The sequence below is a fragment of the Idiotropiscis lumnitzeri genome, chromosome 3 (assembly GCF_059441095.1).
Source record: "Idiotropiscis lumnitzeri isolate Australia: NSW breed Sydney's pygmy pipehorse chromosome 3, RoL_Ilum_1.0, whole genome shotgun sequence".
NCBI lineage: Eukaryota > Metazoa > Chordata > Actinopteri > Syngnathiformes > Syngnathidae > Idiotropiscis > Idiotropiscis lumnitzeri.
In genome coordinates this window covers 4,153,991-4,175,978 of record NC_142393.1, presented here as the reverse complement: position 1 = coordinate 4,175,978, position 21,988 = coordinate 4,153,991, and the positions used below count along the sequence as shown (strand labels likewise).

The window sequence follows — 21,988 nt, the reverse complement described above, 5'->3', positions numbered from 1 at the left end:
CAAACTCACCTCTTTGTTCTTCTGCGCGCGGGCGCCGATGATGCCGGCGGTGGCGGCGACGCTGTCCTCTCGCAGGCTGTCCACCGTCTCGCCGTAGACGAGCTTGATGGCGCGGACCAGGCGGGCGCACGAGCGGTTGTGGTGCTGGTAGCAGCGCGGGTGGCAGAAGTCGATGTGAGTGCAGATGAAACTCTGCTGGTTGCACAGGAGGATCATGATCTGAGGCGCAAAAGAGAGAGCGTGATGGACTGGAAATCGCAATTTGTTATTGTGCAAATATTTCCGGACCAAACGACATATGTACTCATTCTAGCTGACGTACATGAAGCCAAGACATGTTGCGGTGGTAGTTGTCCTCTGCGCCGCTTGAGCTTTGGCCTTCGGGCTCAATGCTCGGTTCACTGGTACTGCAGGGACTACCTGCATGAGGCAAAAAAAAAAAAAATGTAGAGTAACGATTGCCGTATGGCCACAGAAGACCATTTTGTATCGTTCAATTCTTCATGATAAGATGAAGGTACCGTGCGTGTTAGAAGAGCCGTTCAACTGAATCATCACGTTCCAATAATGAGGGGAGCGCAATCGTCAACTTGTATTGTAAAAAGTGGCGGACGATCAAGGCCTTCTCTGCTGGCCGAACATCATCAAGAAATCACGATCAGATTTTTCACATTGATGTCATATTATATTCTAAAGTTGAATTTTTAGGTTAGATTTTTTTTATCCAATTGGAATTCAGTGAGTTTGTGTTGCCGGGCAGATTTCATGATACCAGTAGCACGCGCTATTCGTCCGAGGCCTTCAGATACAATGGCGCCGGCGTCTCTTCTGTGTCGCAAGAGGGATTTTATAGTTGATTGACAGTTACGATAGCCAATCAGATCACGAGTCGATGACCGAAAGGCCTTCTCGCTGGCCTTACGCTGAAGGTGATGAACGCGGCTTGTCAATCGTGAGGGGGCAGCGCTTTGCGGAATCAACACAACCGAACGTGGCAACTATATATATATTTCCGCCACTTGACCTTTAACTTACCGATGTCAGTGACAGTGTCTCGGCTGTTTGTCTGAGAAAGTATCCCCTCCTCGTTCTCGGACTCTGAATCCTGTCGGGACAGCTTGGTGCTCTTCAGGCTGCCCGCCCTCCGTATGGACGACAAAGACCCGCCCTTTTTCACACGGAAACTGCGGGCTCCTTTGATCTGAAGCAGCCGCGAGCCTCCGATACGAATCTTTCGGATGGGCGCTGCAGAGAAGTCGTCAAACGCAAATGGAGCAAAGACAAACAAACAAACAAACCCATTCCGACAACAACTCACCTGCGGCTTCCTGAGCCTTCTTGTCGTCACACATGGTATCGGACTTCAAAGTGTGGCTGCTACTGTTCAGCGAATCATGGCCGTCCTCGTCGTCGAGGATGCCCGCGAAGCTGATCTTCCTCTCGTAGCGATGTCGGCCAAGCTCAGGATCCAGACGTAGGCGGCAGCTTTCTAAATCCTACAGATGGTGAAAGAAATGACTAATAAGTTGTCAGGACTGTGACTCACGCCGAGACGAGCCTTCCACCAAGCAGTACCGTTCATCTGTGTCAGCTAAGCAAGTAAATACAGCCATTTAGATGCTTCAAGACGGTGGCAAAGCACTAATTTTGTCCAAATCCAAACTTCTCCAATCACTTCAAAAGAGCTTCTTGGCACCTATTGTACCTGCATATGTCTCAGGGTGGCACCAAAGCACTACTTTTGTCTAAACAAGAGTGCTCAACTCAACTCAAAAATGCCATGAGATGGTAGCAAAGCACTATTTTTGTCTTAGTGAAGGTCCTCTATTAACCTCTCACATCAGGATAGTTTTTGGAATTAAGATGCCACAAGAAGGTGGCAAATATTTGATGGCTTTGGCCTCAGCGCATAAACAGCAAATTGTTTTCTGGGAACAGGCAAATTTGAAAATGCCAAATTGCAAATATGCAAAGCCTCATTATAGTGTCAAATAAAACTCATTCAATGTCATTAATTACTGTCACAACTTTCGAGAGCAGAAATACCAACAAGCAAACCTAACTGAATAAAACTGCTTGGTGAAAGTCGGTCCCAAGATCAAAGCCGTCCAAAAAAATTACCACGAGTGGCTCCGTGCGCGGTCGCGGCAAACAAGGGAACGTCTCCCGGAGAAACGTGGTGATTTCCAACAAGAGCTGGCAAGCGGCCATCTTGAGGGCAAATGGGCAGCCGCATTTCGTCGGGTTGACTGTGTCTTGACGGGGGGGGGGGGGAGAAAGACAACAAGAATGACGGACTGAGAACAAAACGCCACCAACCAGCATCAGCATCTGACGTACTATCATCTAAATAGTCCTCCTCCTCATCCTCCTTCCTCATCCTTCGTTTCGTCTCCTCATCGTAGATGTACCCCAAAATGTTGGCAGGACTCTCGCTGTCGCAGTGGCACAGTTCGCTCAGCCGCGTGCCAATCGCCTAGTTTGAGAAACACACAAAATGGCAAAATGGCATTTTAGGGGTGCACGGGCGGGGGGGGGTGGTCCTCTCTAGTGGGTTGCTGCACCCAAAATGTTGGAGAACCCCAAATTCAGTCCACCAGAACATCATGTGACTCACATCTCCCCACTGGCAGAAATGTTTGGCCGCATTCCACTGGAGCTTCTGATTCCTTTTATTGCCCACGATGGGCGATCGCCCCCTGGAAAGACCTCTTTTGGTAATGTTGACATGGTGACCTTTCATCCACTCTGGCCAGTTGCCACGGTTACAGCGATGGACGAATCGGGCACATTCGAGAAAGAGGGACGCCCGAGCGACGATGGGCGCTTCCTGGGAAGAGCAGAGGCGCAAGTCAAGACGAGGGGGTGAATAAAAAATGGGTGGGGGGGGGGGGGGGGGGGGGGCGAGTACCAGGTCCAGAGCGGCAGCGAGGATTGAAGCGTCGGGTATGGTCCCCGGCTCGCAGCAGTTGAGGAGAAACTGGAAGCGTTTCATGCCCTGCCGGATTGCGCCCAAATTCACCACATTTTTATTTTTGATGGCCTCCTGACTGGCGGCAAGACGCTCCTGGAAACCGTGAGGTCCTGGACAAATTGGACATGGATTTTCAATAATTGAAGGACACTTTTATTTATCATTTGACAGAAGACGCTTGCTAGCCACTGACAAATGAGCAAGAGACGTAAAAGTGGCCACCGGCAGTCGTAAATTGTTAACATTCGTTGCGTGAGCAACAAGGCCGGGTTTGGACGGGCAAGTGGGAGGAGCCAAATGCCAATCTTGAGGAGGCATTAAGCCGCATTTTATACGTCATCTCACAATTGAATGCAAGAAATGTCTCCACGAGTGTTCTGTTGTCTCATTTGATAACCGCTATTCGAAACCTGACATTGGCTCATTTGCATACTGACAGGTGATTGGACGTTAGGTCTCCGATCGCTGCAGACAGTTACCCCTCACAACGAGTCGGCAGCAGAGTGAAAAGGGGAGATGGAGTCGAGAAAATATATTTTGGGGAGGATTTAATTGAGGGGGCCAGGCCCCCCCCCCCCCTCTTGCCCCTGCCTAGACCCGGCCCTGGCGATCATTTGCCTTCGACCGCTCCAAAAGCTTTAAAAGTCACTGAAGTGACAAGCGTGATCACACCAAGAAAAGTCGAGCTTCGAAATCTATTGGCATCGGAAGCGGAGAAGGCTTTCAAAGCAACACGTATGAACCACACCACAGCAGAAAGATGGTCGAAAGATACAACGGTCCAAACGACTGCAAGAAGAAATGCGGGAGGGTTGGGGTGCGTTTTGATGGAGTGGGACATGCATGCAACATAACGCACATGGACAGCAGAAACCCCAAAACAAAATTAAAAAAAGAAACTAAGAGAAGAGTGCAGGAGATGAAATGTCGAGGGAGAGCGAGAGGGGTGGGCGGGGATGTTACGGGGGCAGCCGGGATTTTTTTTTTTTTTTTGGGGGGGGGTGGGGGAGGGGGTCTACCATCTTTCTCTTCTGTGTGGTGAAGCTTGGATGGATTCCTCCTGCCAGACCTCCATTTACCGAGCCGCTTGAAGAAATTCTCTTCCTCATCCCTGCCGTATTCGGGCCCGGCGGCAACCCCTTCCGACAGCTTGACGGCGCTGGTGAACTTCACCTGTTCGCGCATGGCCGGACACAGCATAAGATAAGATAATATAAGACTTTATGGATCCCGCCGCTGGTGACAAGCATCCTGACCTTTGAACTTTGTCGTATGAACGAGAGTCGATCGACTGAGCTGATATCCAGCAGATCTTCCACGCCGTCGGTAAGTCCGGAGAGAGAGGAACGCTTCAGCCAGTTGCCTGGAGACAGCGGGAATAAAAATATGTTGGCGCATACGACAGAGTGAGGACAGCCGCAATTTAGCGGTGCGACGCTACGCGGGCGGTTACGAAACACCGGGTTGGAAAAGGTGGACAGCATTCACATTCTATCACGACAACATGCAAGCCAATTGGAAAAAAAGAGGAAAGAGGAAGATTGTTGAGGCTGAGTGAATTCCAGTGGCGGGCCGTGCATGTCAGCAGAAGGCTAGCGAGAAGACCTTACCGTCATCAACTCGCGATCTGATTGGCTATCGCAACTGTCAATCAATTCTGAAACCTCATTGACTTTGACAGAACAGACGCTAGCACGATTGTATCTGAAGGCCGAATCGGACAAATAGTGCATGCCACTGGTATCGGGAAATCTGCCTGGCAACACGAGCTAGCTGAATTCCGATTGGATAAAAACTCTGACCTGAAATCAATGTGAAGAATATGATCTTATTTTTCTTGATTATGTTAGGCCAGCCAAGAAGGCCTTGCCGTCCCGCCACTGGTGAATTCTGAATTTCGCATTAAAACAAATCTCTCATTTTTTGGCGAGACTAATCTCAATCGAAATAAATTGCAAAGCAAGTTTGCTTTGCGTTGAATGTGTGCAGCAAGCTCCCTCCTTCCGTCTTCACATGCCCTGCACGACTTGCAAATGACAACTTGACCCCGGACCGGACATGCTCGCAGCAACACACACAACATGAAGATGATAACATGGAGATGGATCCACTTGCACATACGTAAGACAGAGAGGGTGAGCGGTCGGTGAGCGGTCCTGCGGCATGCTGAGGTGCAAAAAAAGGGAAACATGGATGCGGTGAAGTACGCGCACGTGGTGAGACATTACTGGATCGGATGTGAAATGTGATGATTTGGTATTTGGTACTGAGAAACAGAGGAGGCGGCAAATTTAGGACAGATACACACGAGGATTTGATTTCAGTTCATTTTCTTTTTTTTTGTATGAAAATCACGAGGTGGCGCCACCTACCTATCGGCAGTTTCAGTTTCTTGCGAAGTGAAATACGCCGGGATCTTGATCGGGAGCGCCGGTCCGTGGTGGTCCCCGAATGGGCCGTGGTGCATTCAGAGGTGTCCTGTTCAGACTGACTGCTGGTGTCGCTGGCGGCACTCTGCGACTTAAACATCTTCCTCCAAAAGTCTTTCCTGCCTAGCAGAGCTCCCGGGATCTGCTCCTCGCTGGAGACACAGATACAAAATAAATGAAGAAAATCCTCCCTCGATTTTTTTTTTTCCCCGTTGCAGAGTGATGGCGGCAGGCATGGAATGGATGGCGCACAATGGCGAAAGATGTGGTGAGTGGAACACTCACTGTTCGGGGGTCTGGGGGGGTCTGCTGGAGATGTAGCTGCGACACTCATCTGCAGCACCGGACACCTGACCCTTCTCCCCGGACACACCCGCCTCTGACCTGCACGCACACACCCCAACAAACAAACAGCGCTCAGGCCAGCCATCCAGCTGAAAATGCTCACGTTTCGCAAACATGCAGCGGTACTGCCCGTGTCAGCATCCAGCAACCTATTTCTACGACGATTATCAGCATCGGCCTTTTTTTTTTAACTTTCAAGGCCGATAAATTAAACGCTGGTTTGTTTTGGCTCGCTGCAGCACACCTCTCTCTCTCTCTCTCTCGCACGCTCGCTCTCTCTCTCTCTCATTCTCTCTCTCTCTTTCTCCCTCCCTCCCTCTCTCTCACTCTCTCTCGCTCTCTCTCTCACTCTCTTTCTCTCTTTCTCTCTCTCGCTCTCTCACTCTCTCTCTCTCTTTCTCCCTCCCTCCCTCTCTCTCTCTCTTTCTCTCTCTCGCTCTCTCACTCTCTCTCTCTCTTTCTCCCTCCCTCCCTCTCTCCCTTTCTCTCTCTCTTTCTCTCCCCCTCTCTTTCTTCCCCCCCCCTCTCTCTCTCTCGCACACGCTCTCTCTCTCTCTCTCTCTCACTCTCTCTCTCTTTCTCTATTTCTCCCTCCCTCCCTCTCTCTCACTCTCTCTCGCTCTCTCTCTCACTCCCTCTCTCCCTTTCTTTCTCTCCCCTCTCTTTCTTTCTCCCCCTCTCTCTCTCTCTCTTGCTCTCTCTCTCTCTCTCTCTCTCACTTCCTCTCGCACGCTCGCTCTCTCTCTCTCTCATTCTCTCTCTCTCTTTCTCCCTCCCTCCCTCTCTCTCACTCTCTCTCGCTCTCTCTCTCACTCTCTTTCTCTCTTTCTCTCTCTCGCTCTCTCACTCTCTCTCTCTCTTTCTCCCTCCCTCCCTCTCTCACTCTCTTTCTCTCTTTCTCTCTCTCGCTCTCTCACTCTCTCTCTCTCTTTCTCCCTCCCTCCCTCTCTCTCTCTCTTTCTCTCTCTCGCTCTCTCACTCTCTCTCTCTCTTTCTCCCTCCCTCCCTCTCTCCCTTTCTCTCTCTCTTTCTCTCCCCCTCTCTTTCTTCCCCCCCCCCTCTCTCTCTCTCGCACACGCTCTCTCTCTCTCTCTCTCTCACTCTCTCTCTCTTTCTCTATTTCTCCCTCCCTCCCTCTCTCTCACTCTCTCTCGCTCTCTCTCTCACTCCCTCTCTCCCTTTCTTTCTCTCCCCTCTCTTTCTTTCTCCCCCTCTCTCTCTCTCTCTTGCTCTCTCTCTCTCTCTCTCTCTCACTTCCTCTCTCTCTCTCTCTCTCTTTCCCTCTCTTTCTCTCTCCCCCCCTCTCTCTCCCTCTCTGTGCTGTGCTTGTGACCCTGCCTGCAGAAGCAGATTGGCCCACCTACAGCACCAGATGATTGGTTCCTTGTGTAGTGCGTAGCAGCCAATCAGCAGTGAGCTGCCTGTTTGCTTTTTCAACTCGAGTCACACGTGCTACGGGAGAGCATAAGAAGGAAAGGAAATACACTTTGACGAAATTTTAATAAATGTCAGTCTACTACAACTCACAACTAATAGAAAACTATTTGTCGTAGTAAACTTGAAAGCTCTGTACACTTTTTGTTCGACTTTTAAAACTAAGTAGTCTGTTTTTTTTAACATCGAAATAAGCTTTAATATGTTGTAAATCACTAAAGTTATTTCATAAATATGAGCTTAAAGGCATTTCAACTAAGTTTTGGAGTTCTGACACCATTTTAACCCTTTATTTTTTTCAACCAATATTGGCTTCAAATATCGGTTATTGGCCTCCGTGACAACTCAAAATCGGTATCGGTCCTGAAAAAAGCATATCGGTCTATCAATAGTTTCTTCCCCCTTGCACATGTTTGGAAGTGCGTTTTTTAAAAAAAGATGAGAAAGTCTTCAGATAATAAAATACGTTCATGCAAAGAAGTTTGTCCGTGACTCGCCGAGGACGAATACACAAACAAGTAACATAAAGTCCCATGCAAGAAAAACAAATGTAAACAAGACGGACAACAAAGCAAGCCATGAGGAGAGCGGATGATAATTGATCTTTTTTGTAAGCACACATAATATTTACATGTCAAGGATGAGCCTCAATAAAGCATTTTATTCCCCACTACCTTCTTGGACCTTGCAGTTTGGTCTCATCTTTCTCGTCAGGTTTTTTGGTGGCTGTCACCTTCTCCGCGCTGTCTAGGAGCGCGCTCAGAGCCACTCGCCGGAAAACATTTCCGTGGGCCTCCTTGATGAACTGCACCAGCTGGCGGATGTCACAGTACAGGCCCTGTGAAGGAGGGCGAAAAGCAAGCGTCAGGGAGACAACCAGAGGAGGCGGCTCAGTGGGAAGCCAAAGGCACTTTTTTGTTTTTTATTTGTTCTGCATCATTGCGTGCAAATACTGTCATCTACGTTTTGCCTTTATTACACAGTTATTACTGTCAAAATTTCATCATTTATCTTATTTATTTTTTTATCTTTCATATTCTCCGTAACAGTGAAGATTAGCAAATTGTGCATTGTTTTTTTTTTTCATTTTGCTAGCTTGTGGGTTTAATATTAGCGTAATGCGACCGAGACAATTCGCATCTTGCATCTTGTCATTAATTTTATCACTTTATGCGAAATGTTGTATTCACAAACAGAAATGTTCAAAATCCCCTCCCAGATGTGTGCCTATCCTAATGAATTTGAAATCTGTATCAAATTCATCAACAATAAAAAACAATAATATGATATTTACATTTGTAACTGCTTTTTCTGCTATAAAGCCTTAGTTACAAATATCCAGACGTTTTTCTGTTTTATTGTGCTTTATTTTTTTTAATTTTTTTTTTACACATTTACTGTCTTTCTTTTTACTGGGACTATTTTATTTAATAGTGATATCATGTATCTATGAATCAGATTTCCTGATATCATATAATCTTTTTAAACTGAATATGTGGTATTGTTTCTTAATTGATTCAATAAAATAAAAAATAAATAATAATAAAATAAATAATAATAATAACAAAATAAATAAATAATAATAAATATAAATATATATAAATATACATATATATATCTATATATGTATATATATATATATATATATACACAAATATATCGATAAAATGTATTATTTTTTTTGTTTTTTGCCAAGCGGTAAATTTAGCTTTGATGCCAAGAGGTGCAGAAATCAAGACAGACGCGCAATTGCAAGCACCCACCAGGTTCTCGGGGCTGTGAAGCTCATGTGTTGTGGAGGCGCAGCGGGTGATGAGCGACTTGAACATGCAACCCACCACCACCGCCTCCATGTTCTGCGCCAGGGACTTGTTGTCCCCCGTGGTGAAATTGTTCCCGAAGCCCGCCTTGTCTAGACGCACAAACAAAAAACAGGGAGGGCACAAAGACCACGGATCACACCAGGGTGGTTTAGTCCGCAGAACATGACAGGGCAACATTTATCCCGTACGACAAGTTGAGGTAAAAGGGGGCAAAGAAAACGGGTTTGTACAGCATATGGGGGGAGAAGCAAACTGAAAAGGATTCTGGGTCAGGAAAAAGGAATACATGCAAGTGACTACGGCCTGCTCTTGAACCGCATTGAGCTAATCATTCTCTTGGCCTAAAGAATACAGATTCATAAATTTGGAGTTGCAGGCGAGATTTGTCACTTTAGGACAGAGCGAGAGGGGCAGCGATGGAAGCAGTGCCGAAGGAAGGTTCTGCTCAGGTGGCTTCATCACATCTCTAATAGCAACTTTCTATTGATTATACATCATGTGTATCTACCGATGTTTCGTTTTTTCGCCCTCCTGGACCTCTCACCTGCACTGCCGTACTCTGCAAGAGAAAAGAGGCGGGGCACAGGTTGTGATTGACATCAGGCCAGCACAGACATGTACGTGGTGTCAGGAAAGGACCACCTCTGGGAGGTCAACCCAAGAAACACATCAGCAAAAGTAATACACACACACACACACACACACATGTATTTGAACCAAAAAATTTGCAAGGCTTTCATCGTCAAAACACTCATCAGTTCGGTCACTTGCCAATATATAGATGTATATTTTTTTTTAATTTTTGTATGATGTCACAGGGCAGCGATCAAAACACCGTCAATGCAAAACTGAATTGGCATGTAGAGCATGGCTCAGTGCTCAGCGGAAATGCCGCAGATTGAACAGAGATGCGATGGGCAAAAGCTTTGGATTGGCAAGTGTACGAAAATGGATGAGCAAGGAAAGGGAGGGAGGGAGCAAGGAAGGCACGGAAGGAAGAAGGGGCTGAAGGAAGGATGCAGCATGTCGTGGAGGAGGAGCAAGTGAGGGAGGGGGGGGGGGCGATGCACAGGGAGAAGCAGCGTTGGGAAGGAAGACCAACAGAGAGAGAAACAGCGACCGCACTGGAAGGGAAAAACAATTCAGTTTTGTCGACCAAACATTTGAGATTCTTTATAAATATGACAATTGCGTCTTGCTGGATCTTAGTAGAATCCACAGCATAATTTGCAGTGATAGTGTGCGTAAGTAAATAAATAAATAAATTAAAAAAAAAAAATAAAATATATATATATATATATATATATATATATATATATAATATAAATTAATTAATAATTAAATATCCTGAGTGAAACCACTTTGATGGTGTTATTTACAGTGGTTCTCTAATTTATTTATTTATTTATTTATTTTAACTCTCGGCACGAAACAAAATATTAAGCTCTCTCAGTACCAAAAAGATTTGTTTGTGACTACTTGTAAATCATTGGAATGCGATATGCACAATGTTTGATATTTAACACTAAGCTTAAATATCTAAAAAAAAAAAAAACTACACTTAAAATAATGATTCAATTAAAATATATTAAAATATAAATATACACATAAGTAATTCTTTCACGTACCACTAGAGGGAGCCTGAATGCCAACCTTTGACAATCACATCGACATGACCCGTTTTTAACGTTTTTTACAAACTCACCTTGACTTCAAGTAACAAACAATTTCATAAGTTTTTTTTGAACAATCACTAATTAAAATTAAAAAAAAAAAATCATTAAATAGATCAAAATAGTGACTGATCGACTGAAAGGATTTTGTTTGCGACTGCCTCTCCCAACTGCACATACTCACTGTCGGTGATAGGCTCCATGCAGAAGCCCAGCAAAGCGTGAAGGAAGTCCACTATGTTATTCAGGGAGTCTTTGTTGACGTAGTCGCGCATTGTCTGGCGGAACTGCAGCTTGTCCAGCTTGTAAAGGTTGGTCAGGCAGTTTTGAGCCTGACAGGACAGAGTTATAAAATATTGACATCAAGAACAAAAAAGGCAAGCGCGTGACAAGGTGCGATCAAGCATCATCACAACATTAAGGTAAAAAAAAAAAAAAAAGTATACAGTTTGCTGGATTGTTGGGAAAAAGTCAACAAAAAAAAAAAGGATCCCGACCTGCATCCGCAGGCGATCTCCTGAAAGGCCGCGGTGTCCCTCGCCACATCCGTACGCACAACCCAGAGACTTTACGATCTTGATGAGCATGGAAAGGGCCAGCCGATGAGTGCTGAGGCAAGAACTCTCTTCCTGTTTTATTGTGAAAAAACATTGGAAGCATATATCAACCCGTGTAAAAGAATGAATTAAAAATATACGGGAGAACAATTTGATATGTGGGGCTGTGTGTGTTAATGTCTATAAATATTTTTACAGAGATGAGCATTTTTTTTTCCGGAAGCACTTTAAAAGGATGTGAAAATATTGTGCATTTCTTAGATTTGATGTAGTGCATGTTCAAAATAAAAAAAGTTGAATCAACAAAAAAAAAAAAACAACTAACCTTTTTGTCATTGTCCTTGTTATTCTTCACATCATCCTTGCTCCCTTGTCCACTTCCTCCGCCGCTACCTCCTCCCCCTCCACCCCCACTGCCACCATCTCCGCCACCTCCTCCTCCGCCGCCTCCTCCTCCGAGGCTGTGGCCAACCGTGTCCTTGGCTCGCACCTCCTCATTCTCCTTGTTGTCAGGCTTGGACAGCTTTTTGCCCATGCCAGGCACCACACCCAGCTGCAGCAGGCAATCGATGATGTTGAGCGCCACGTCGCAGATCCTGGAGCTGATGTCATGGCTGAGGACGGCGTAGAGGGCACGCAGCACAGCCTACAAAACAAAACAGAAACAGGTCAGAAGGGTGAATTTAAGATCGATGCATGTTGGCATCAATGTGCGGAAAGTCTTTAATTCGTTGAAATTAAAAGGGGAAGTCAACTACCAAAAATATTTGCCATAATATGCTCTAAGGATACTTAATAGTAAAAAAAAAAAAAAGAAAAAATAAATCTTTGACGTCTATAGCCGTCAATGGGAGTAAATGAGTTAACTATCTCGTTCAATCCCATGAATTCCCACAACGATGCACTGCCATTCATTTACAAATCGAAAAATTCCCATCAATTTGGCAAACATTTGTCACTCACTGTGAGGTCCAACATTCCGTTTTTCAGCACAAAGTTATTGGTGCCCTCAATGTTGTCGCCCTCCTCCTGGCAGGAGTAGTTGATGCACGAGTCAGTCAGGCTGCGAGGAAGGTTGGCACAGGCCAGCGGCTCCACGGGAATCTCCGGGACCACCACGGGGCTGCAGAGCCGTTTCATGTGCTCAGTGAAGAAGTCGGCATAGCCCACATTAAAGGACGCCACCGTCGTGTTGAACGCGGCCATGGTGATGGTTGAGATCTGGGATCGAACTGGAGGTAAAAGATGAGACGATCACGCCACGATCATTTGTTCATGATGCCAGAATTATACAAATTATAACAGATAGTAACAACAAAAGATCCTTTGTCAATGGAAAAAGAATTAGCTATCGAACTAAGATGGCCCTCAAACTGTCCGCTACCACCCTCTGTTGGTGGAAAGGTGGCACTGCAGCCAGTGAGATTTTCCCTGTTTGGTGCACGTCTCTTAAGTGGTGCCACCGTATTGATATGTTTGGCATCTTTTTACTTGAGGCTTGACACTCATTTTTATCCAGGTTTGCTAGCGACTGGGAATTGAGCATTCCCAGGAGGATTTTATTCCTCGTGACTTGGGTGCTCTCGGTCAACAGGTAAAGGTAAGTTTAACAGACCATCACTAGTTAGAACGTAGTTATCGTAGCATTGCTAGTTGGAAAATGTTGCTTAGTGTCGGTAGACTAGATATGATGCGTGTATCAAATGCAAGATAACTCGATTATTCGATAAAAGAATCGAAAGGATAATCGATTACATCTTAAATTGCATTTGGGATTCAAACTAGTGTAATTAAAGCAACAATTTTCCGACAATTTCCCATCAAAAAGTGTTTTCAAAATGAACCCGGAAAAAACAACTAAAGCCCTAAAAAATAAATAAATAAATAAATAAAGCGATCACGCGTTCAGTTTTCCGATGCCCAGTACATGCGATACGAGCCTCTTACCCTCCTTGACGGTGTTCTCGCTGTGGCTGTTGGAGTGGTCGGGCATGTCTCTGAGAAGCGAGTGGTGGGAATGCGAGTGCTTGGCGCTCAGGCTGTCGGCATCGGCCGCCGTGTCTGTGCTGCCGCGACGGGTGAATTTACCTGTGACACAGTGGGGATATTCTTGTATTCGTGAGAAAAGAACATTCCAGAAAATTCTTCGCAGAAGTGAGTCAAGGTGGTCAGTGATTTTGTGGACAGAACCATTTCAATCTCCCTGAAGGAGATTTTTGGATTTTAGCTTCTATTCTGTTGCCAACATTAAGAGCTGCGCGCAAACCCATGATGGTGGCTTGCCAGCCTCCGCGGTCCAAAGTACGCCGATCATCGCCCAGGCCGGAGAAGCTCCCAAAGGAGAACGTGCTGCGGGTGGGCGACACATCGAGGTGATCCTCGTGGAGCAGGAAGGGGACGCCCATGCGACGCTGGCGCTTCTTCCCGGTGTGATGAAACGGGATGGACCCCTTCCTCTCCCGGTCCTCACGCCGGTTTTTAAACTGAAAACGACAAAAAGAGCGACTTGCCACTGTTGCTTCCGAATTAAGATCCGGACGCGTTTGTCTGACCTTCTTAAAGATGTTCATGCCAAGGTCAGACGAAAGGTCTGGTACGGCTTGGCGACGAAGATTGGTCAGGGAAACCTTTGTGAATGTCTCCGTGCTCAGAGATTTGCCCTCCTCATTGCATTTAAGACTCATATCCTGCCGAGGTGAAAACACGTTACACAGTTTTTGTTAGCGGCTGAACGATTTCAGGAAAAAATTGTATTGTGATTTTTTGGGGACAGATCTTGCAATTTTCTTCACAATATAGAGCAGGTGTGGGCAAACTACAGCCCGGGGGCCACATGCGGCCCGTTAGACGTTTTAATCAGGCCCGCCAAACTCGAAAAAAATTAAATGCATAAACCTTGTTAATGTTTTGTTTTCTAAATACTGCGGTGTGTCAAAGACATATATATTTTGTTGTAATGCTTTCAAATTTCAAATTAAATGTATTTTTTTTTCTCAGACGAGGTGAGGTGACCAAAAACACTCCATCCATCTGCTCCTGGTCCGGCCGGCCCCTCCGTAAAGAGTGCTCTACAAATATATCGTAAGCGGGCTATTGCGTGTTCTCGAGTCTCTAACCTGTGTTTTGTGGGTATTGACCAGCGACGGGGTGGCAGCCACCATGGAACTGCTCCGCGGTCGCGGCAGAGGAGCGACCAGAGGTTCCGGGACGCGTTCGGGCCTCTCCTCCAGAATCTGTCTCAGCCGTTGGAGGTAGTACATCAGAGCCCAGTGCACCCCCTCCTCCGTCCAGTGCGGCTGCAGAAGGCAGCGCAGCACCGCCACATCAAAGTAGGTGGCATAGCGAGCACGCTGAGAGAGGGACGCTGGCACACCGGCTGGGGCTGACGTCCTGGGGAGAAAGATATCAGTTTAGTTTAGTTTAGTGGGCCACTTGGAGCCTTTTTGGGTGCAAGTGAGGCAAGCTGCTTGCTGTGTCTGTTTGTCTGCAATGTGCCAATTTACATCATGACAATTTGCAACAGGTTTCATTTGTATCGCTTCACCTCACTAATCCTCATTGATGTAACACACACAAGCAGCGAAATCAACTGCGACATTCGTCCGGCAATTTTAAGAAATATAGATTTCTGCCGGCTAATGAGGAGACGGTGAGAAAAAAAATTAAAGGATGCGGTGAAAACACATCGAAAAAAGTTTGGTTGAATGTACTCAATTCTGTTGAATTAAGTGGTTGCATCAATTAAAATAATTTTTAAGTAGACTATATATCTACTTAAAAATGTATCTGTATTAGTATCGATTCAAATTTCTAAAATCAATTCGATTCGATACACAACGGCCCGATTCGATTCGATTCACTTTGATTGATTTTCGATTCAATCAAGGATTTCACAAAGTACCAATTTTACTTTGGTATGGAAGGCATTCTCAGAAGAACCAATACTGCAATTAGTACAAATTTCTTGCTGTAACTAGGTACATCAGTAAAAATATTAATATTTACATTATGAATTGAAGCAGTAACGTTAATCACGTTCCTTTTATTTAACATGACCTGATCAAAACGACATTTTGTTTTGATACGCTACTTTCGCGTCGTGACAAGATCTCGCGTGACATGTGAAGTCCCATAAATGTAAGTGGAAAAAGACGTGATTAAAAGTAGAGATATTTGATTCTATGAATCGATATTGGGCTATGAAAAGGAAAATGAATTAAAAGGTTTTTTTTTTTTAAAACCAGCCCGAATCCGGATCCAGATGATTGGTGCAACCAATTGATGAAATAAAATTCAACAGTGCATGAAAACATCACAAAAGAAGTTGTAGTTGTGTATTATATGCAAATGCAAACACCTGAGGATAAAAATCACATAAATTCGTGAACCGAAATGAGTCAACAGCAGCAAAAATGAAAGCTTCCTAATGTCAAATTTGAACAGAAATGCTTTCAAACGGAGCTTTGACAATTTTTCATTATCAAAGCCCACTAATCCGCTTCATAGGAAAGCAGTAAATGAGAGGACGGTGCTACGTAAGAGCCAACCCCCCCCCGCCCCCCCGCCGGCATCATCAGTTCAGCCTACGTGAGTTCATTATTAATAAGTCTCAATGAAGGTCAGCATTGGGTGAGCTGCGAGGCGTGAGGAGAAACATATCGCCACCATGAGAGCGAGCGCGAGAGACGGACGACGGCGTTTCATCTTCGGCGAACGGAGCGGACGGAAACGCTCGACATCGACATGAATCACGTCAAGAGCGGGGAGCAGAAGGAGGCTGCGTCATGTTTCACCGTCTGGCCTGCTGCTGCGTTGCCACGGATACAGGTTGTCAACACCCACCCCGTGGGCCACACGAGCACTCGGTGATTGGGTGCGCGTAAAAAAGCAGCGCGGCAGGCTGTGGTTGCCATGGAAACTGCCTCGGCATCAGCAGCAATTTCCGTGCGAGGGATGTGTGGCGCTGCGGGATGACTAAGCTGCATTAATCACGGGAGATGAATGACTACACCAGAGAGGTGTGTCCATTCAAGTGTTAAAAAAAAAATAAATAAATAAAAAAGTACATTAGATTTTGTCTCAAGTTGACCTTTTTTGTGTTTAGTGTAAAGGGGGGGGGGGGTACTCAGGGGTATCCAAGAAAAATGAGCAGGACAAAGGCGTCACAATTCACAATGACCACAGCGCCACATACGCACAGACCGACCCCCAAAGTCTGGCAAGGGGGGCCTGCGTATTGCCAGACTTGCCGCGGGTAGTCCGAAGCAAGCCAGGCGGGCGACACTGCCAGCACGTTACTTCAGCATAATTACCCCGGTTATGTGGGCAAATCGTCCCTCAAGCCGGGGCCACGCCACACGAGGAGACAGCGTGGCTCCGAGCGACAACGTAACGCCGCTCTCCGTGTGGCCCAGTGGGACGAGCTGTGCGCTTCGCAGACATTTCCGCGGGGCTAAATGCTCAGCCATCAGCGAGATGATGGCACCGGCTCGGGGTCGGCCCGGGTCGCTGCTGTTCCCGGAGGAATCGTTCATCATGACAGCATCCGCATACGGAAATAATAAGCAACGTTCGGTGGCTTTTTATTGGATGGATTAACAACACTAGGAAGCAGGAGGGAAAAAAAAAAAAAAAAGCACAGAATGGTGGTGGGCAATGTCATGAGAGAGACTGAGAGACTTCTGGTTAGATTACATAATTAGGCAAAAGAAAAAAATAAATCGGTATTGGGATCGCAATCATCGAGACATTCACAGAAAATGATGTAAAGAATCTTTTTTGCATCCCGATGAAGATTGGATGTCATGGCATAAGATAATCATTTGGCCGTGGTCTTAATTTTGTTCAAGCTGGAAATTATGAGCAAATTATTGACGACTGAAAAATGGCATGCCTCAATGTTAAAGTGACCTTGAATCAGAATGTGTGGATTTTGTGAGGTTTGACGGAGGGGTATATGAGAGGGATGTACAATTAATTGAAATTCAAAGAGGATTACGATTATTACACAAAACCAGTGCTTCTCAAATGGTGGGGGGGGGGGGGGGGGGTTGTGATTTGGAGGGTGGCGCGTGTGACCCTGGGAAACGTGCTTTTTTTTTTACGCCATAGCCTACTACAATAAAGTGTAATTGTACATCCACTCCAGTAGATGGCAGTGGCACTCTCAGCGCAGCGAGTATTTACTCTATGGTGTGGGTTTGTGAGAGAGTGAGAGAGAAATAAAATTGATTTGTCTTAATATTTTTTATATTCATACATTTCTTTAAAAAAAAAAACAAATTTGAATAATCAGGATTTCAATTATTCTGAAAATAATCGTGATTAATATTTTTTTTTTTCATAATCGAACAGCCCGAGTACATGACACCATCTTGTTTTATTTGTATTTTAATTTTCTATGAAAACGGCACTCACTTTTTCTTGGACGGTCCTTTGACCGGTCGGGGTTGCTGGGAGGGGCCGCCTTTCTCCACAGAGTTACCGCGGCGACAGCTGTGCTCTCCTGCGGCTGGGGAGGAGGAAGAATCGGAATGGCCCGCCTCACAAACCACCTGAAAGCCCTGCGGAAGACACCGGAAGGCTCAGATTGATGGAGAGACAAGCAGTTGCGGATGATTAAAGGTTCTTCCTTCGACCCCGAGCTAACCGCATTAATGTTGACGGATGCTGCGAGCTAATGAAAGTTAGCATCGCCTCGATGGCTGGGCGATACAGGCTAAATGTCATCGGGAAGGACGGCAGAAATAGATAAGAATCAATATACAGCTCTTCTTAATCTCAGCATGTGTGTACGTTTTCAAATGATCCCTTCCGCAGAATTCTTTGGAAATCACAAAGTCTCATTACTGGTGTGTTATTTTTTTTGTTGAGAACACTGGTTTCATGTTGGTGACCTAAGATATAAAGTATATGCTGGTATTTTTCCCAAAGTTGGAAATTGTTACCAAAATCAAAATGCGGGATATGACAACCACTTTTGCTGTTTTTATGATTATTTTTTTGCTTTTGATTTCATAAAAATAAAAAAAATAAAAAAAATGGCAAGGCAGAAAAAATACACGTTTTAAATGATGCCCTTGCACATCAAATCTCAATTGAAAGTTGGAGAAAATAAAACGCGCCATCATCTCTAGGTCATATTTTTAGTATTTCCAAAAATAACAATTGATGGAGTGAAATAATTTGTTTCTTTCCTGAAAAAAAATGCAATAGAGAAAATAATTTAAAAAAAATCCGTAACAAAAGACAAAGAACAAATCCCAGCTCGTTTAAAAATAAATCAATCAAGTTCCATGAATATATTTAAATTTGGTGGTATTGGGATAAGGCGGTTGCCATTGACTGATTTTCACGAGAACCAAATTCAGTATTTTAAATGCAAAACTAAAAAAAATAAATCAACAAGATTTGTGTTGAAAACACTTACCATAGGACCGGGATTTGCAGACCCACACGGGCTGCACTGGTTGATGACTGGAGAGTTCCGCTTTGCTGGTCAAGCAAAGAAAGCAAATTAAATTAAAAAATATTTCTTTAATCTGGAGAATCGAAAGGTGCTTTCTATTCACCTGTTACAATGTTTCGGACCGGTTTGATGAGGGCGGTGAAGGCCGGGATATCAGGCTGGCGGTGCTCCCACATTGGCTGCCAAATAATTAGACCACTGACCAGGCGGAAGGTCAAGTCGGACTCCTGCACAAAAAAGTTGCACACTTAGCATCTGTACTACGGTCATTATTTTGTTCATCACTAAGTTCCCGTCAGTATTTCAGGCCGACCCACGTGGGCCGAGTCCCTCGTCTGGACGAGCCTGAAATACGGACGAGAACTCACAGACGAACAAAAGCGCGGAATGTATGGGAACTGAAAATCGAAAATTGAATCGAATAAGGACTTGAGTGAATCGTCACATCGATTGTTCCCAGACACAAAAATGTTCCGTTTCATGGCAAGAATGTACGTGAGGGTGTGAAATGACCTTGATCCGGTGAATGAGCGGCGCGAAGAGGAACACAAAGAGCTCCACGGTGGCCATGCTCTTGTGGAACAACTTGGCGCGAGCGTGCTCGTCCTCCTCGAACTGGGAGCTTCCGTGCTGTGGGCCCGAGCCCCCGAAGGCAGAGCTGGAGCAGGAGCCGGGCGCCCCGGGAGACGAGCCCTGGTTTCCGACGGGCTGCAGGAAGGCGCCGCCGCCGCTGCTGCCGGCAGACCAAGCGTGACCCAGGCCGGGCTCGTGGTTGCACTCCTGAGCGGCATCCAACAGCATCCAGTGCAGCGTGTGGAGAAGCTTGGTCTCGGCCACGCCCAGTTTGTCCTGATGACCTGCCAGAGGTCGAAAGACAACGGTTGATGTTACCGTGATTTTACACTGAAGTCACAATGTTGGGGCAAAATGTATCATTTAAATCGACAAAATATCATATGTCCTTTTGAGGAGTTAAAACATTAAAAAAATTTTTTTTTTTTTGCGAGCTACGCAACCAATTGCTAAAGAAAACCAGCCTGATAGCATGTCGATTTTCCCAGTGAACTCCTCCCATAGGGATTATAGGAAAGTAGTAATTAATTTAGAATTATTGTTGAAGTGAGACAATTTGAAAAGTTTTGCTAAAAGATTTGTAAGTGGGGGAGGAGCTAAGTATAGCCTGGGTTGTACTGGAAGCAATTTATTTTCAAGGCAAATGTAAGATGAGTGTGAAAGTGTTTTGGGATCATAGTTTGTGGTATATTTTTGGTTATAAATATTAATGCAAGCCAGTTTGTGTCAAAGAGTGGCATGAGTACCAAAAGTGGTACGTGGCCTCCCTTTAGGGGCAGGCAAATGAATCATTATTTGATTGAATTTGTTTCCGCCGAGTGCAGAATTTGCCAGTGTCTCAAACATTTTAAAAGTCCAGCACAGGTCATAACAGGTAAGTACAATACTTTGACATTTAATCTTTTGGAAATGTTTGTTTTCAAACATTCTATGTACATTTATTATTAGACATATGCAGCACATTTATTTAATTTATTTGAGTATTTTTTGTGTATATTTATAATAATATTAAATGCTTTTTTTTTGTTTTTACCAATTTTTTTAACAACACTTTGGCATAATTGCATGATTGTATTTTAATATTGCTAAATATTTTTTTCAGGTGGTACTTGGTGTAACATGAACCACTGATATAGGAAATTATAAACAGTTTTTCACTATTTGTGCCATTTTTACACAATTATGCAATTTGTTGTTGCGTTTGTTTCAGGGAGTCACATGGACAGAAAGATATGATTCTCACCCAGTTTGTTCCTATTGGACAGTAAGATGGAAGTACAGTGGAGAACATGCGGCAGGGCAGCTTGGACCAGCTCCCAGCGGGAGATGCTCTGGATGGCCTCGGACAGGGCCGGCGACAAGCCGTGGAGCTTATTCTCCACCAGGACTCGCTCAAAGGACTAGAGAGGCAGCCAGAGAGAAGCAGAGGAGACACATAAGACATGAACCAAGGCCTCTTTCTTTGACTTTGTCTGCCATGGTCTCAAGTGAGGAGAGAGGCCCACGGGAGAGACAGTGGCAGCCCTGTGTGGATCTCAGGGGATCTGGCCAGGCATCATTATGGATATGAGTTCTGGCTCGTGGGTAATAGGAGGAAGCAAGCGTGCAAAACTAATTTGCTAAATGCAAAATGAAGAGCGCACTTGATTTGCAGGTGATTTAAAGCAAAAACAGATTATCTACTTATTGGTCATATGGCAATATTAAAATGACTTACCACGCAAGATGCTTCATATTGTTTTCCCAGCTTGGGACGCAAAAATGCACTGCAAAGAGACGAGAAAGAAAAATGATTACGTAGTTGAAATGTATGGGCAAAAACATCTGTATGTCGAGGCGGTTCATTTGCATTCGCCAATGTCGGTGTTCATTTTCCAGCTGTGACATCACCGACACCGTTCTGCGTTCCGCACGAACAACATGTTCTCCTCGTCATTCGAAAGCTTCCCATCAACCTGCTCCGATTTGATCTCGAACGACGACAAACACCTGTTATGAGTCGCGGCTAACCTGGTCTGCCGCCACAGGAAGGTCTGGATGGGGAACGGGATTCCTTTCCCGCACTCCGGCTCGTTGTCATCCAAGCTTTTCCTCTTCACCATGTTGGCGAGTCCTCGCCGCCTGCCCTGCGCGTGCGTGCGTGCGTGCGGGCGGGCGACCACCGGTTGGCGGCGGTGGCAGCTGCTGGCTCAGGTGAGCGGCGAGTTTCTCTCACGACATGATTGGATTCGTGCTGCGTAAAATGGCTGCAAGTGTCCGTCACCGTGAGAAGGGAGGGAGGGGAGGGAGATTGTGGAGGAAGGTGGGGTGGGTGGGAGGCGAAGAGATTTCCGAACCGCCCATCGACAGCGGCAGCGGAAAGGTCACTGAAGGGCACAGTGTGTGCGACCGACGAAGATGCGGTATGTTGTGATGCATCTGGGCCATCGGAGCTTGAATTGCGGCAATCAGAAGGATAAGCGGCAAGGGGGGGTATAGGGTCAAAGATTTAGGGGAGCTGAAAAAAAAAAAAAAAAAAAAAACGGGCGTAGTTATTGGGTGGCAAAGCCCACCCCTTGTAACTCTGAAGCCACCCCCATATCTAGGGGGGATTCTTCAAAAGTGTGATTTTTTTTCTATTTTCACATAGACGTAGTAAACGTAGACACATTGATACTACACGATGCCGCATTTCTTTGGAATATCAACTACATATTTAAACTAGAATAAAAA

At 45.4% G+C, this 21,988-nt stretch overlaps 1 protein-coding gene across 12 annotated transcripts in view; it reads right to left on the bottom strand.

The window, feature by feature from the left end:
• The window catches only part of unc80 (unc-80 homolog (C. elegans)), a 43,729-nt gene extending 22,183 nt beyond the window's left edge, over nt 1-21,546 (bottom strand). For 8 of the 12 annotated variants that reach the window (XM_088289237.1, XM_088289239.1, XM_088289240.1 and 5 more), the window contains exons 1-30: nt 21,287-21,546; nt 20,994-21,042; nt 20,520-20,676; nt 19,217-19,560; nt 18,807-18,930; nt 18,665-18,729; nt 17,653-17,798; nt 14,352-14,625; nt 13,788-13,922; nt 13,502-13,718; nt 13,183-13,323; nt 12,199-12,467; nt 11,561-11,881; nt 11,176-11,307; nt 10,863-11,010; nt 9,514-9,564; nt 8,946-9,094; nt 7,857-8,020; nt 5,689-5,787; nt 5,347-5,555; nt 4,231-4,337; nt 3,994-4,147; nt 2,912-3,084; nt 2,618-2,830; nt 2,341-2,476; nt 2,122-2,255; nt 1,319-1,496; nt 1,036-1,245; nt 323-420; nt 10-219 (exon numbers count right to left, since the gene is read on the bottom strand). In XM_088289237.1, coding sequence (XP_088145363.1) covers nt 10-219; nt 323-420; nt 1,036-1,245; nt 1,319-1,496; nt 2,122-2,255; nt 2,341-2,476; nt 2,618-2,830; nt 2,912-3,084; nt 3,994-4,147; nt 4,231-4,337; nt 5,347-5,555; nt 5,689-5,787; nt 7,857-8,020; nt 8,946-9,094; nt 9,514-9,564; nt 10,863-11,010; nt 11,176-11,307; nt 11,561-11,881; nt 12,199-12,467; nt 13,183-13,323; nt 13,502-13,718; nt 13,788-13,922; nt 14,352-14,625; nt 17,653-17,798; nt 18,665-18,729; nt 18,807-18,930; nt 19,217-19,560; nt 20,520-20,676; nt 20,994-21,042; nt 21,287-21,378 — 4,899 coding nt within the window. In that variant the 5' untranslated portion in view covers nt 21,379-21,546. The remainder of the gene's footprint in view (nt 1-9; nt 220-322; nt 421-1,035; nt 1,246-1,318; nt 1,497-2,121; nt 2,256-2,340; nt 2,477-2,617; nt 2,831-2,911; nt 3,085-3,993; nt 4,148-4,230; nt 4,338-5,346; nt 5,556-5,688; nt 5,788-7,856; nt 8,021-8,945; nt 9,095-9,513; nt 9,565-10,862; nt 11,011-11,175; nt 11,308-11,560; nt 11,882-12,198; nt 12,468-13,182; nt 13,324-13,501; nt 13,719-13,787; nt 13,923-14,351; nt 14,626-17,652; nt 17,799-18,664; nt 18,730-18,806; nt 18,931-19,216; nt 19,561-20,519; nt 20,677-20,993; nt 21,043-21,286) is intronic. The other 4 variants (XM_088289246.1, XM_088289248.1, XM_088289244.1 and 1 more) reach the window with 4 other exon arrangements.
• Between the last annotated feature and the right edge of the window lie 442 nt (nt 21,547-21,988).